Genomic DNA, 14,227 nt, shown 5'->3' on the forward strand with positions numbered 1-14,227 from the left:
TGAAACCCTAAATCAGAGTGAATAAATGAAGACTCGGCACACCACTTCTGAAAGGTTGCCGACCCCTGACTTAGACTCACATTTGATCATGAACAATGCCACAGCAGAAGTCAATCTGTACCTGGGAACAATTACTATGATAGTCGTTTGTCTCCATATTCAAGCTTTCATAAGGTTCAAAATCATCAGAGTACTCCGGAGGAGGTGAAATGCAGAGTCTAGAGCCACTTTCTGTTTTAATCTGCACAGGTTTCTATAAAAAGAAACAAACAAATCACATCTTTCTTCTGTTATTAGCACACTAAGTATGAAATTATCACATGCTTCACACAATGTTATATCCATGCTTATTAGATATAAACTTTCAAATGTAACTGGAAAAATATTCCTTCCCTAAGTTTAAAGGGATACCATTAACTTAAAAATACTCTCCCATCTGAAATTTTATCTAATTTTGTTACAAGTAGTAGCAATGGCTGCATTTGCACTATAGAGTTGAATCAAACGGATTGCACCAATGTAAGTAGCAATGGTGCAGTGTCTCCACATTAGCCATCCTGCTCACAATGCAGTGGTTAAAAGCGTGAACCTGATTCTTGGATGTGTAAGCAGAGGAATATCAAGTAAGAACAGGGTGGTAGCATTAATTCTGTATTGTCAATAGGGAGCCTATTATTGGATACTGTGTCCAGTTCTGGTGTGAACACTTCAAAGAGGATGTTGAAAAAATTAGAGAGGGTGCAGAAAAGAATCCCAAGTTATTAATCAAGGTTGGGAAATCATGCTTTATAGTGACAAACTTAAAATGCTCAATCTATTTAGTTTACCCAGGAGTAGGTTAAGTGGCGACTTGATCATGGTCTACAAGTACCTACAAGGAGGAAGGGGGAAGAAATTTTTGATAGCAGAGGGCTCTTTAATTTAGCAGACAAGAAAGATAAGACGATCCAATGTCTGGAACTTAAAGCTAGACAAATTCAGATTAGAAATAAAGTACAAATGCTTAACACTAAGGGTAAACAACCATTAAAGCAGTTATGTAGGGATGCAGTGGATTCCCTATCATGTGAAGTTTAGTGAACTCCTATCTTCACTTTATTTTTAAATACCATTTGACCTCACAGGAGAAAAGCAGCTTCCCGAAAAGAAATTAATGGAACAGACTACTAGAAACCTACTAGTTGCGGACACAGGAGGCACTCGTGGTTTGTTTGTTTGTTTTCAGGATTAGATTTGTTTAACAATTTAAATCTAAACTTACAACCATTTATCTCATTTATAACAAGTTACTTAAGCTCATTACATATCAAAGGCACTTAAATAGAAAAATAGTGTAATATGTTGGAATAGCTCGATGCTTTGCACAATTCACATGTATGAAATTACAAGCACAAATAGGATTTAAACTATGTTCTGTTCAGTCCTCAACTTTATTACACACTATAAACTTCAAATGCATAAGGAAATTTTATAGCCTGAACCAAGGAATGACTAATGATGTTAGGGCTACTTGTACTTAAAGTTAAGCATGTGCTTAAGTGCTTTGTTGGTCAAAGTCTAAAACTCATTACTTTTAGAGCCAAATTCCTCCTAGCCTTTCCACAGTTACTGGGGAAAAGCAGAGTACAGAAGCTATATTTAGTGTTCAAACTCTGTGTGCCATATAACTGAGCTCCATTAGGGTTCTCTGTCAAATTGCAAGAAGCCACCACCCAAAACTGCTCTATGTAGATGTATTCCAGCTATCTCCAAAGGAGGAAACTAAATTAACAAGGGACTTCAGACTATAAAGTTGATATAAAGTTCCCATATGGTGATGGGACTGATATAATGCTTAGTCTAGAACAGAGGTTCTCAAGTTTTTAGGCTCAGAACCCATTTGTAAATGTTTATGACCTGTTGTGACCCAGTAAATAGTCCGGGGGCAGAGGCACTGGGGTGGTTTCAGTTGGATCCTGCCCCTGTGGGGGGTTGGATCCTGCCAAGCACTCACCCCACAGTGGTGGCTCCTGTGCTGTGGGGCTATTTGGGCTTGGCTCTCCACTCCGGGTGTTGCAACCGCTGGGGTTTCAACATCACTCAGGTTTGGCCCTGCCCCCTGACTGGACCAAATTTGTGAGTGGAGCTGTGACCTGACTCATGGGGTTGCAGTGTCACTCACTCAAATTTTGCCTACCCGGGCTCCTGTCATCACAATATCTGGGCCAAACCTGAGTGGTGCTGGGACCCCAGAGGTTGTAGTGCCTGGAACAGGGAGACGAGCCCAGCCACCTCCTTGGGATGGGAGCTGCCATGCGACCCTTTGAAACAATGTGGCGGCCCAATTTTGGGTCCCGACCCACGGGTTGAGAAACCCTGTCTAGGCTGCTCAGCTATCTTACTAGACATTTTAGAGGAAAAGCCTGTCAGGTCTCTAGATCAGAGAAACCACTCTATGGGAAAATATGCTAAAGGTACCTACTGACAGTGTCAAAATAATAATAAAATGAATAAATAATTTAAAAAAATTATGGGCCAAATGTGCAAAGTGTGATGAACAGATACAAGGTCTAAAAAACAAAACATACAGGTGGCTCCCTAGGGAGACTGTTAGTTGTGGCCTATCACAAGATAATAGATTACTAGCAATATTGTATCATTTCAGTATAACACAATACTGAACATTTTGCTGAAAGTATAAACCTAATAAGGAAAAAGTTTGGTTTCTAAAAAATGTCTAGCAAGCTGCTCTCAGTGGTTGGATTTAATTTAGTTCAAGTAATGTTCCTTACGTAGGATCTGATCCTGTTCCCATTAGTGGTAAAATTCCCAGGAATTTCAATGAAACAGGTGCATGTACTATATTTTGAAGAAGTATGGTCTAATATTATCGTACAAAATTGATATACCAAAAATGAAGACTGAAGAAATTTCTTAAGGCAAGTCACTGCTTGAGCGAGACATGTACAGTTATCAAGTTTATATCTATATGAATGATTGAAATCAGTTATTTCAATCATCTTGCTTTAAAATCAGTCCTGGCTGGAACTGTAAAATTTACAAATTTGACTAATTCTATAGCCTATTCATACAGGAGGTCAGACTACATGATCACAATGGTCCCTTCTGGCCTTAAAAATCTATGAAAATAAGCAGAATAAGTCACTGAAGGAAGATAATATAGCGGGCACACAAACATTACGTTCATTCTTCCACAAACTGGTTCCTGCAGCAATACGTTCTTTTTGCTCCCTGGTCTAATCAACAGTCCCTTTTTCTGCTGTTCCCCACCCCTTTTCCCCCAATAACTTGAGGTGGAAATCACGTCCCCTATTCTTTCCACAGGGATCCTATTAAAAATATTAGCTGTCTGGGGCATGCACACTTCCTCTGAACCATGCCATTGCTACTGCTGCCATCAGTGGTAGGGAGCAGCCATATTTATCCATCTTTTCAAACCCAAACATCCAGAGCAATTTTGTAAAATGTCATCGATCAAGACATCTTACTGCACACACAGTGTACTGAATACTGATAAACTGATCACCTACGAGATTTTTTTTAAAATACTTTTTTCCCTGTGGAGTAAACAAGCGGGGCTGACGCCCACTGTCCTCCTATGGGGAAGCAATATCCACTCCCAGTACATGATGCTCTTTTTCTTTAATTCAGGAATGTAAGAATTCCCTACTGACTACGGCTCAGGCTAGAGGAACTGCACAGTGTGTCTCCCTGTGTAACACTGCAGAACTAAGAGCTGTAGTTAGGGTCAGGAAAGGGCCTCCCAACAAACTTGTTGCTGCCCCAAACAGTTCACCAAGGATGCATTCTTCCCTGCCACGCCATACCTGACACCATCCTTTACGCTGGATTTTGCTTGGTGCAGTCTGCGTGCTGCGTCCTTGCAGTTCAATTTCTTTTACTTGGGCTGCTGTACCAGAATCTGAAACGGGAATTAGGAACAATCACATTGAAAACACATATCCTCCTTGGAGTTATTTCAGAATGTTTATAAGTCTCTCCAGGTCTGAGACACTTTTTTGATTCCAATGTCACACAAAAAGTTAAACACAAGTGTGATGCTCCCTGGGGGTACCCAGGTTTGTGAGGAACCACGCTACCACCTGCCCTTAGCATGAGTGAACCTTGTCTGTGCCTGCCTGGGATCAGTGCCCTGATGCCACCTGCTACTGGCAGCATTAACAACTACCTCAACAGGCTCCACTCTCTCTTTACAGGTTAGTGACAAGCACACACTAACCCAAGAGTCTTTCAAGTATCCCCTGTAGTCTTCAGTCCCTGCCCAGCTGGACACTCACAGAATTACCAGGCCCACTGATCCCAAAGGAACAGTATACCACTACTTAATAGTTCACCTTGGAACACAGCTTTGCCTAGCACACACCACTTAGATTTGTTTATAGCAAAAGTATGTATACGTTTATTGAACAAAAGATAGAGATTCATAGGACAGCACCCAGAAATTTGGAAACAAAGGGTTACATATAAAACTGGGTCTTTATAGGTCCCTCAGCCAGACATCAATTCTGGGCAAGATAGTGAAGTGGCTGATATGGGACTCCATTAATAAAGAAAAGGAGGGTAACACAATTAATGCCAATCAACATGGGTTTATGGAAAATAGATCCTGTCAAACTAATCTGATTTTTTTTTATGAGCTTACAAGTTTGGTTATAAAGGTAATAGTGTTGATGCAACAGACTTCTGTATGGTGTTTGACTTTATACTGCATAACTTTTTAATGTAAATAAAGTACAACGATATAAAATTAACATAGAACACTTTAAATGGATTAAAAACTGGCTAACTGATAGGTCTCAAAATGTAACTGTAAATGGGGAATCATTATCGAGTGGGTCCGTTTCCAATGGAGTCCCACAGAGATCAGTTCTGGGTCATATGGAATGTAACATTTATCAATGACCAGGAAGAAAACATAAAATCATCACTGATAAAGTTTCCAGATGAATCAAAACTTGGGGCATGGTAACAACGAAGAGAACAGGATCTGGATTGCTTAGTAAACTGGGCACAAGCAAAGATGATGCATTTTAATATGGCTAAATGTAGATGTATACATCTAGGAACAAGGAATGTAGGCTATACTTAGAGGATGGGGGACTCTATCCTGGGAAGCAGTGACTCTGAAAAAGATTTGGTGGATAATCATCTGAACATGAGTTCCCAGTGCAATTCTGTGGCCAAAACAGCCAATGCAATTCTCAGATGCACGAACAGGGGAATCTTAAGTAGGAGTAGAAGGGGAATCTTAAGTAGGAGTAGAAAAGTCATTTTACCTCTGTATTTGGCAATGGTGTGACTGCTGCTGGAATACATTGTCCAACTCTGGTGCCCACAATTCAAGAAGGATGTTGATAAATTGGGGAGGGTTCAGAGAAGAGCCACGAGAATGATTAAAGGATTAGAAAACATGCTTTGTGGTGATAGACTGAAGGAACTCAATCTATTTATCTTAACAAAGAGAAGGTTAAGGGGTCACTTGGCCACAGTCCATAAGTATCTATATGGGCAACAAATATTTAATAATGGTCTCTTCAATCTAGCAGAGAAAAGTATAACATGATCCAATGACTGGATATTGAAACTAGACAAATGCAGACTGGAAATAAGGTGTAAATTTTTATCACTGAGGTCTGGTCCATACTAACCCCCCGCTTCAAACTAAGATACGCAACTTCAGCTACGTGAATAATGTAGCTGAAGTCGTAGTATCTTAGTTCGAACTTACCGCGGGTCCACACGCGGCAGGCAGGCTCCCCCGTCAACTCCACGTACTCCTCTCGCAGAGCAGGAGTACCGGTGTCGACGGCAAGCACTTCCGGGATCGATCCCAGAAGATCGATTGCTTACTGCCGGACCCGGAGGTAAGTATAGACATACCCTGGGAGTAATTAACCATTGGAACAATTTACAAGGGTCATGGTGGATTCTACATCTCTGGCAACTTTAAAATCAGGATAGGATGTTTTTTTCTAAAAGAGCTGCACAGGGATCTGTTTTGGGTCCAGAGTTATTTGACATCTTTATTAAAATGACCTGGGTGTAGGAATACTGATCAAATCTGCAGATGACACAAAGCTATGGGGCGCTGCAAACATTTTGGAGGAAGGAGCTAAAATTCAAAGGGATCTTGATAATTTGGAGAACTGGGCTATACACAACAAAACAAAATTCAACAAAGACAAATGTAAGGTGCTACATTTAGGGAAGAAAAACCAAATGTACAAATGCAGAATGGGGGATAACTGACTTGGCAGCAGCACTGCTGAGAAGGATCTGGGAGTTGTGTTGGATCACAACCTCATCATAAGTCAGCAATGTGATGCTGTTTCAAAAAAAAAAAAAAAACCCAAATGCAATTTTAGGTTGCATTAATAGGGGCATAGCATGCAAGTCATGGGAGATGACAGTGCTGCTTTATTCAGAGCTGGTTATGCCTCAGCTGGAGTACTGTGGCCCATTTTGGTCACTAATGTATAGAAAGGATGTAGAGAAACTGGAAAGAATCCAGAGGTGAGCAAGACAGATGATCAGAGGGATGGAATGGAGGCCATATGAGCAGAGGCTGAAGGAATTAGGTATGGTTAGTTTAGAAAAGAGGAGATTAAGGGGGACATAATAGTGGTCTTCAAATACTGGAAGACTGCCATAAAAAAGATAGAGAAAAGTTGTTCTCTTTTGCCACAGAGGGCAGGACAAGAGGCAATGGGTTCAAACTACAGCATAGCAGATTTAGATTAAATCTCAGGAAAAACTCTGTAAGAACTGTAGGCAATAAAACAGACTACCTAGGGAGGTCCTGGAAGCTCCTTCACTGAAGGTTTTCAAAAGGAGGCTGGACAGTCATCTGTCTTGGATGGTTTAACCACAACAAATCCTGCATCTTGACACAGGGTTAGAATAGAGGACCCTTGCAGTCCCTTCCAACCCCATGGTTCTATGATGCTATAATTACCCATTTGCCAAAAGGCAGGCCAATATTGGCCAATTATCACAGGGTCTGCTAATTTTTCGGCTAGTGCTACCATGATCAAATCAGTATGGGTCCCCACTGTCAGTTCCTGTCATCTGCATGTGCACACTGCAAAGAAATTGTCGTCCTCCCCCACCCACCACAAGGTGATCCTCTCGCCCAGCAGGGTGGCTTTCACCATTTTTCTACATCCGAGTCTACAATCCCTAGTATCTCCTTCTCTTAAACCCCTACCAGGACCATCAACTTGGTGCTGCCTTCATCTGAGCCTTCTCTTCTGCTGTCCAAACCCAGACATATTTGCATTCCCTCAACAAGCACTCTTTCTTCATTTTCCTCTACTGCCCACAAGAGTACAGGCTACCAGGCTCATCCTGATGAGCTCCTTCTTGGCAGACAGCGAGTTTGAGCCATAAATGGCGCCTATGTCCTAACACAAGGGCTCCAGCCCAGTTGTTTGTGTGGACTGAATTAGATCAAGCAGGTCTTGGTGCATTGTGGCACTGAGGAAGTTGCAAGGTTTTAGGAGACAGGGTAGTTCTTGGCTGGATCTGTGCACTCTCGGTAGTATTCCTCCTTTCAGGATAAGGTGTCAGCTTTTCCCTTCCTGGTACCTGGGAGAGAGGTGATGACGAAGTCAAACCGAGAGAAGAATAATGTCCACCTGAGCTGTCTTTGGTTCAAAGCCCGAGCCTTCCACAGATATTCAAGGTTCCTATGGTCCGAAAAGACTTGCATTGAGTGTCAGGCTCCTTTGAGGTGATGGTGCCACTCTTCAAAGGCTGATTTAATTGCAAGCAGTTCTTTATCCAATATTTCATAATTCTGTTTAACAGGGGTAAATTTTTGGGAATAGTAGGCTCAGGAGTGCAAGATTTGCTGTGGACCATGCCTCTGGGAGAGTATCACTAGAGGCATCAGCTTCCACTATGAATGCCTGGGTCCAGGTGTGCTAGAATGAGGGTGCTGGTGAATGCAGCCTTGAGTTGTTCGAAAATATGGTGAACTTCAGGTGTCCAAACAAACTTGGCGGCATTGCGGAGGAGGTTGGTTATGGATGCTATTTGCCCTGAGAAGCCTGGGATGAATCATTGGTAAAAGAAGCAAAGCCCAGGAAGTGCTGTAACTCCCAGGAGGACCAGGGCAGGGTCTAGTGACAGACGGCCTCCACCTTCTGGGGGTACATCTTAACACCCTCTGTGGGGAGGATGTAACCCAAAAATTCTGTAGAGGACTGGTCAAAGGTACATTTTTCCAACTTTGTGAACAGGCGATGCTTTTGTAGTCTTTCCAGGATGGAATGAACGTGATAACGATGCTCCTCAAGTCTGACATACTTGTGTTTTTAGACATCAAGATAGATAGATGACTACATACTGATCCAGGATGTCTCTAAATATGTGTCATTCACAAAGTGTTGAGAAAGGTTGCAGGACCATTGGTCAACCTGAATGGCATTACTAAATATTTGAAGTGCTCATAGCAGGTTCGACGTATGGTCTTCCATTCGTCCCTTGACATGTTGTGCACTAAATTGAAGATTTTGGCAGACTGCACATGATCTTCTAATTCTCAGATTAAGGGCAGAGGATACCCGTGTGACATTGCACCCCATAATGCTTTATGGGAATATGCTCATGAATGTATATATGACATAACTGGAATATGTTTTATGCTATATATGCCATGTAACATATCTCTATAAAGGTTATGATCTACTGAATATATTCATCCTATTTGTATGCATGTGTCATTGTTGTATTCGAAGTTATGAATATTGGCTGTATACTTGTTTGATTTTAAATAGCCTTAGTAAAGTATTTGGTCAGCTTCTTTAGAAAGGAATTTGCAAGTTAAGTGCTCAATCAAGAAGCACTTAACGGACAATGGATCTTGGAAGGCTCCAATCCACATAAGAAGTCTACATGAGGACGTACAAGGTAGCATGCGAACCATGGCTGCTACCTGTAAGTTCTGAGTCATGCATGGACATGTGACTTGCCCATGTGACTCCAAAATTCCATCTTGGAGCTGGAATTCTACACCGGGGAGGGGGGGGAGCAGTAATCCACCTACAAGAGAAAGTCTATTTAAACCCCTGGGAGACCATTCCATTTTGTCTTCAGCTGGCTCAAGAAATAGCCTCTCCACCCCCAAGGATACCTGAGAGAAACTGGAACAAAGAACAGTAACTACAGAAGGTCTGAGTGATTACTGGGCCCAGACTAGAAGGAGACTAGTCTGCAAAAGGAAGCTTACTTGAACACCTATGAGGGTGAGGTTTTATCTGTATTCAGTTTTCTTACTGTATTAGGCATAGACTTGCGTGTTTTGTTTTATTTTGTTTGGTAATTCACTTAGTTCTGTCTGCTATTACTTGGAACCACTTAAATCCTACTTTCTGTATTTAATAAAATCACTTTTTATTTATTAATTAACCCAGAGTATGCATTGATACGAGGGGGAAAGGCGGGGGAAAGGCGAGGCAAACAGCTGTGTATATCTATCAGTGTTATAGAGGGCGAACAATTTATGAGCTTACCCTGTATAAGCTTTATACCGGGTAAAACGGATTTATCTGGGGTTTGGACCCCATTGGGAGTTGGGCATCTGAGTGTTAAAGACTCTTCTTAAGCTGCTTTCAGTTAAGCTTGCAATTTGTGGGACGTGGTTCAGACCTGGGTCCGTGTTTGTGGCCAGCAAGTGTGTCTGGCACAGCCAGGCAGGGCTCTGGAGTCCCAAGCTAGCAGGGAAAGCAGGGGCAGAAGTCTTGGCACATTAGTTGGCAGCCCCAAGGGGGTTTCTGTGATCCAACCCGTCACAACCCGTTTCAGATCTTTACATGGTTTAGAGCCCACAAATCTACGCACAGGCATAGCGTTTCATCCTTTTTCTTGACAAAAAAGATTGGAGCCTCTGCTGGTGAGGCTGGATGAAGCCCTTGGCCAGGTTTTCATGGATGTATTCATGAAGGGTTGCCAGTTCAAGCTCGGATATCGCATTTATCAGTCCATAAGAGATCTTCACCCCGGGTTGCAGATTTATAGGGCAGTCATAGTTTCAGTGCGGAGGCAGCAAGTCCTCATTGTTCTTTTCAAAAACGTTTGCGTAATCCCAATGCTTTTCAGGGAGATGGGGACTCAAGCTTGGCAGTAATTCCTTCTGGCTAGCTGCCATCTGGAGTTCCCCCATAGGTGCTGTCACTTCTGATTGGCAGAAGCCCAGAATCCTCTGCCAGTTGGCAGCACGAGGTCCTTGGGTCACAATAACACCCTGCCTTCCTATGCAAGGTGGCATACTGCATTCTGTAAGTGTATCTCAATCAAGAGATGATCAGGGAAGCTGTGAGCTTAAACCAGTCACGAACAGCATGTTATGTTAGGGAACAAATTTCCTATTTACTCCAAGAAGTCCAGTTCACATGTTTTCACTCCAAATCTGTTTGCCGTATGAATCAAATATACCATGGAGAATCTGTTTCATCCTGCCGATATGCCTTTCACCCCAAATTAGAAGCTGCACATTTGTATGCCTTTATGAATCAAATAAACTGGCTCTCCGTAGGTGGACAATGTCTTCTGTGCTATTGTAAGCCCTAAAGAAGTGTTGAGATTTCAAATAAGATTGTATTTCGCCTTCTGTTCTTTAATATAAAGAACTGAAAATTATTTTAATGAGTCTACACTTTTTAGTGAGACCTCAAGAAATCATATTTTGGATTTTAACTAATGCTATCTGCATGCACTCCTTTGTAAGTCTAAGCAAACTAATCTAAGAGATTTAAAGCAAACACACAATAAAACAATAACTTTAAGCAACTACTTGATATTTTAAACTTGTCCCTTTCAGACCAAACCATTCAACAGCAGGGAAAACATCCTTAAAAGTGCCTTTAAGACAAGTGTATCCTTACTCCTTGAAGGAAAACTTGAAGTATAATAAATGTGGTAGAGATACTAAAGAACTGAAGATTGAAGATCATAAGTAAATATAAGAAGAAATCTTTGTGATTTGTATTGTTACGTGGTAGAACATCTGAGCCTCAACCCCTAGACTATGACAATTGCTTGCAAGACTATCTTTTGTATCCAGTTACTGCCTAAAACATTGGTTGTACCAAAGTTTTACTGAACTGCTGATTGTATATGGATATAGTTCTGGGTGAATTAATAAATTGTTGATTGGTTAAGAATAACCAAACATCCTGATTTTAGAAATACTGTCCCAGGTAAAAATTGACCTGGGAAGAACCTAGCATTAAAATTACTAAGCTAAATCTCCCTGGACTCAATAAAAAGAGAGTAACGTAACTAAATTTCATTCTGATATTGGCTGTAATACTTATAAAATTGGCAAATCTAGTTTGTTAGATTTCACTTTTAATATCTAAATGGCACCTCAGCAAACTCATAAAATCAACCCTCATTCATACTTATACCTTTATCAACCAAACTTGTAATCTCCTCAATAAATGAAATCAGGCTTATTTGACAAGATCTATTTTCATCAAACCATGTTGACTGGCATTAATTATTGCTGTCAGGCTACTCGTCCTGCTTGCCATTTTTAAATATTGACACATTAGTATTCTTCCAGTCTCCTGGAATTTCCCCATCATTACAAGATTTATTAAAAATTAACCTCAGTGACCAGAGATTTTCTTCTACAACTCTAAGTGGTGAATGGGGGGGGTGTCCAGTGGCCGGCAATGGGGATGGGTGTGCAAGGTTGATGGCGGGGCAAAGATGCAGCCCATGGGACTGGCTGCTCCCCGTTCTGGTCCTTCAGCGCAGCCCTGGCTGCATGCCGGCTCCTGGCCAGCAGGGCCCCGCCCCCCGTTCTGTTTCTGGCTGGCACTGGCAGCGAGCTGCAGTGGCTGGTGAGTGCAGAAAGGTGCCAGGCGACGGTTGGTTATGTGTTGCCTCTGCTGCCCACCCATCGACCCTTTACATGCTCCCCCTCTCACTGTCCTCTCTCTGCTTTGCCCCTTCTCCCCCCATCCCTCCTCAGCCCTGCTGCTCTTCCATATCCCTCCTGGCGGGGCGCTTCCTGCTCCCAGTGCTGTGCGGAGGAGCACTCAGATCACCAACAGCCTGACCGGCAGGCTCCGTCCTTCCCTGACTGCCTCTGACTTGGCTGGTGCTCCAGGAAAGCCCAAGACCCTCCGGCCTGGGGCACTGGCCAGGTGGAACCAAGCCCTGCATGAGCGTGCAGGAAGGGGCAAGCTGCTTTCAGACATACAGGAGTGGGGCGGTGGAGAAGAGATGAGCTCTGCAAAGACACAGGGTAGGTCATCCCTTCTCCCTCTCCTTCTCCCCTGCAGCTGGAAGTAGATCCCGTCCCTTCCCTCCCACACAGTGCCAAAAGGCTGCTGCTGGCCACATTCTGGTGTGAACCCTGGCAGAAATCTGGGGAGCAGGGGCATGTGACCCATGTGTTCCTCGGGAAGACATGGTGCCAGGTACCAGAAGAGGCTGGTCTGTCTCAGGAGCCCCGACAAGCATGGAGGGCGGAGAACGCTGGGCAAGGAGAGTTTGGTCGGTCGGTCAGAGTCGGAGTTAGGGCGGGAAGGGGTGGGGTTGGGCGGGGCTGGGGTGGGAAAGGGGTGGGGCCAGGGCCCCGTGGAGTGTCCTCTTTTTTTATTTTTTAAATATGGTAACCCTATATTTATAGCTTATCAAACAGAAAGTTAAGAGGTAACTTGGTACATAAAAAGATTTCTGATAGTAGAGGGCTTTGTATTCTAGCAGACAAAGGCATAATGATATCCAATGGATGGAAACTGAATTTAGACAAATTCATAGGAGGGTAAAAAAAGAGAAAAAAGGCAATATTTGGTTATAACTACGTTGGTTTCAACTTAGCAAACTTGAGCTCCAACTGTGTTACATAACTTCAGCCTGGTTACGAACATGTTTAAGATCCAGTTTACATTAAATACTGGATCTGGCTGGGGCTCCACTGAGTTATAAGCGGGCTTCCTGTTACAGATTGTATCTGTAGTGTAGTATAGGCATTAGTGCTTTGATGAAGGGGTGCCACGGAGCCTCATTTTCACCACATTCAGCTAGCACTGTCTTACTACCCTTACTCCCTCACAGCTCACCTTCCTTAAAATCCAGTAGCCATGGTGATAGCTTACATGTCTGATAAGCGAAGGTTTAAAATGGTGACTGTAGTAAGATATTGAGTAACTATTACTTTTAACTCACCATTTATCCTTGCAGTCTGCAACCCACATCTAAAGAATTCTTGAAAACTGGGTTTTCTGCGATAGTTTCTTGACTCTGAATTAGCTCCATTTAGATACAGAGAAAATCCTTGTTCTAAATGCTCTAGTTTGATTTGCATGGGGTCCTTTCTTTTCAAATGTCTCAATATCCTAAAATAGAAAGGACAGTAATTAATATGATCTTCAGAGAACTATCTATGAATTAACGATAGATATATACTGCTGGGTTGTGGAGTAAAAGAACATATTCACAATCTGAATCATAAAAGCTTTCAAGGCATAACCGCCAGGAGCTATTCTATCTGTGCAGTGCTTTTATAGTTACAGACATTGTGACGCCTATATTAAGGCTGCCCAAGCATTTCCATTCTAACAGATCATTTTATATTTTTAGCTGAAATTTAGAACATTTGCGCTAAACTCAGGAAGCAATTTATTTCTGAAACTTTCACCCAAAACCCTTTTTTTTTTTTAAATGGTTGAGCTGTTTTCAAGAATAGACAAACAAAAAAAAGTCAAAATTTTGTGACTTTAAAAATAAAAAGCTTTAGTAGTTCTGATAGAGATAATGGAAAGCTAACATTTGGCGGAGAAATCATCCCAAGTTCCATGAGTTTTTTTCCAGCAGTCCAGTATCAGTTTGGATTCAGCAAAGTTGAGAGTTCAGTAAAAACATATGTTGCATGTGCATTTTATATACAATAAAACTAATTGACAGTGCTCCACTGGCAGTGTGTATTACACAGTACTGGAACCCTAAAAGCTCAGAAATCGTGAGTCAGACCTTCCCCTTCCACCCCCCAAAATCATGCTGTTGTCCCAAATATGAGATTTTAAAAAAATCAGTCATGTTTTTTGTTCTGTCTTCTGATATTTGAATTCCTCCTGCCCACTCCAGTGTGTGTGCACAACATGTACAGTCTTGCCAACGTTTGCACATTTATAGTGAATAAGGCAATTTTGTCCCCTGCTGAAGGCCCTCTTGCTAAAGAACCCAACTG

General features: G+C 42.2%; 1 protein-coding gene across 4 annotated transcripts in view; it reads right to left on the minus strand.

Annotated features, from left to right (window-relative positions):
* Nucleotides 1-14,227, minus strand: part of KATNIP (katanin interacting protein) — a 189,030-nt gene that overhangs the window by 161,179 nt on the left and 13,624 nt on the right. For 2 of the 4 annotated variants that reach the window (XM_034783910.1, XM_034783906.1), the window contains exons 3-5: nucleotides 13,207-13,376; nucleotides 3,828-3,922; nucleotides 122-253 (exon numbers count right to left, since the gene is read on the minus strand). In XM_034783910.1, coding sequence (XP_034639801.1) covers nucleotides 122-253; nucleotides 3,828-3,922; nucleotides 13,207-13,376 — 397 coding nt within the window. Of the gene's footprint in view, nucleotides 1-121; nucleotides 254-827; nucleotides 874-3,827; nucleotides 3,923-13,206; nucleotides 13,377-14,227 lie in introns of those variants that run through there. The other 2 variants (XM_034783907.1, XM_034783908.1) reach the window with 2 other exon arrangements.

This window comes from Trachemys scripta, chromosome 10 (assembly GCF_013100865.1).
Source record: "Trachemys scripta elegans isolate TJP31775 chromosome 10, CAS_Tse_1.0, whole genome shotgun sequence".
Classification (NCBI taxonomy): Eukaryota; Metazoa; Chordata; order Testudines; family Emydidae; genus Trachemys; species Trachemys scripta.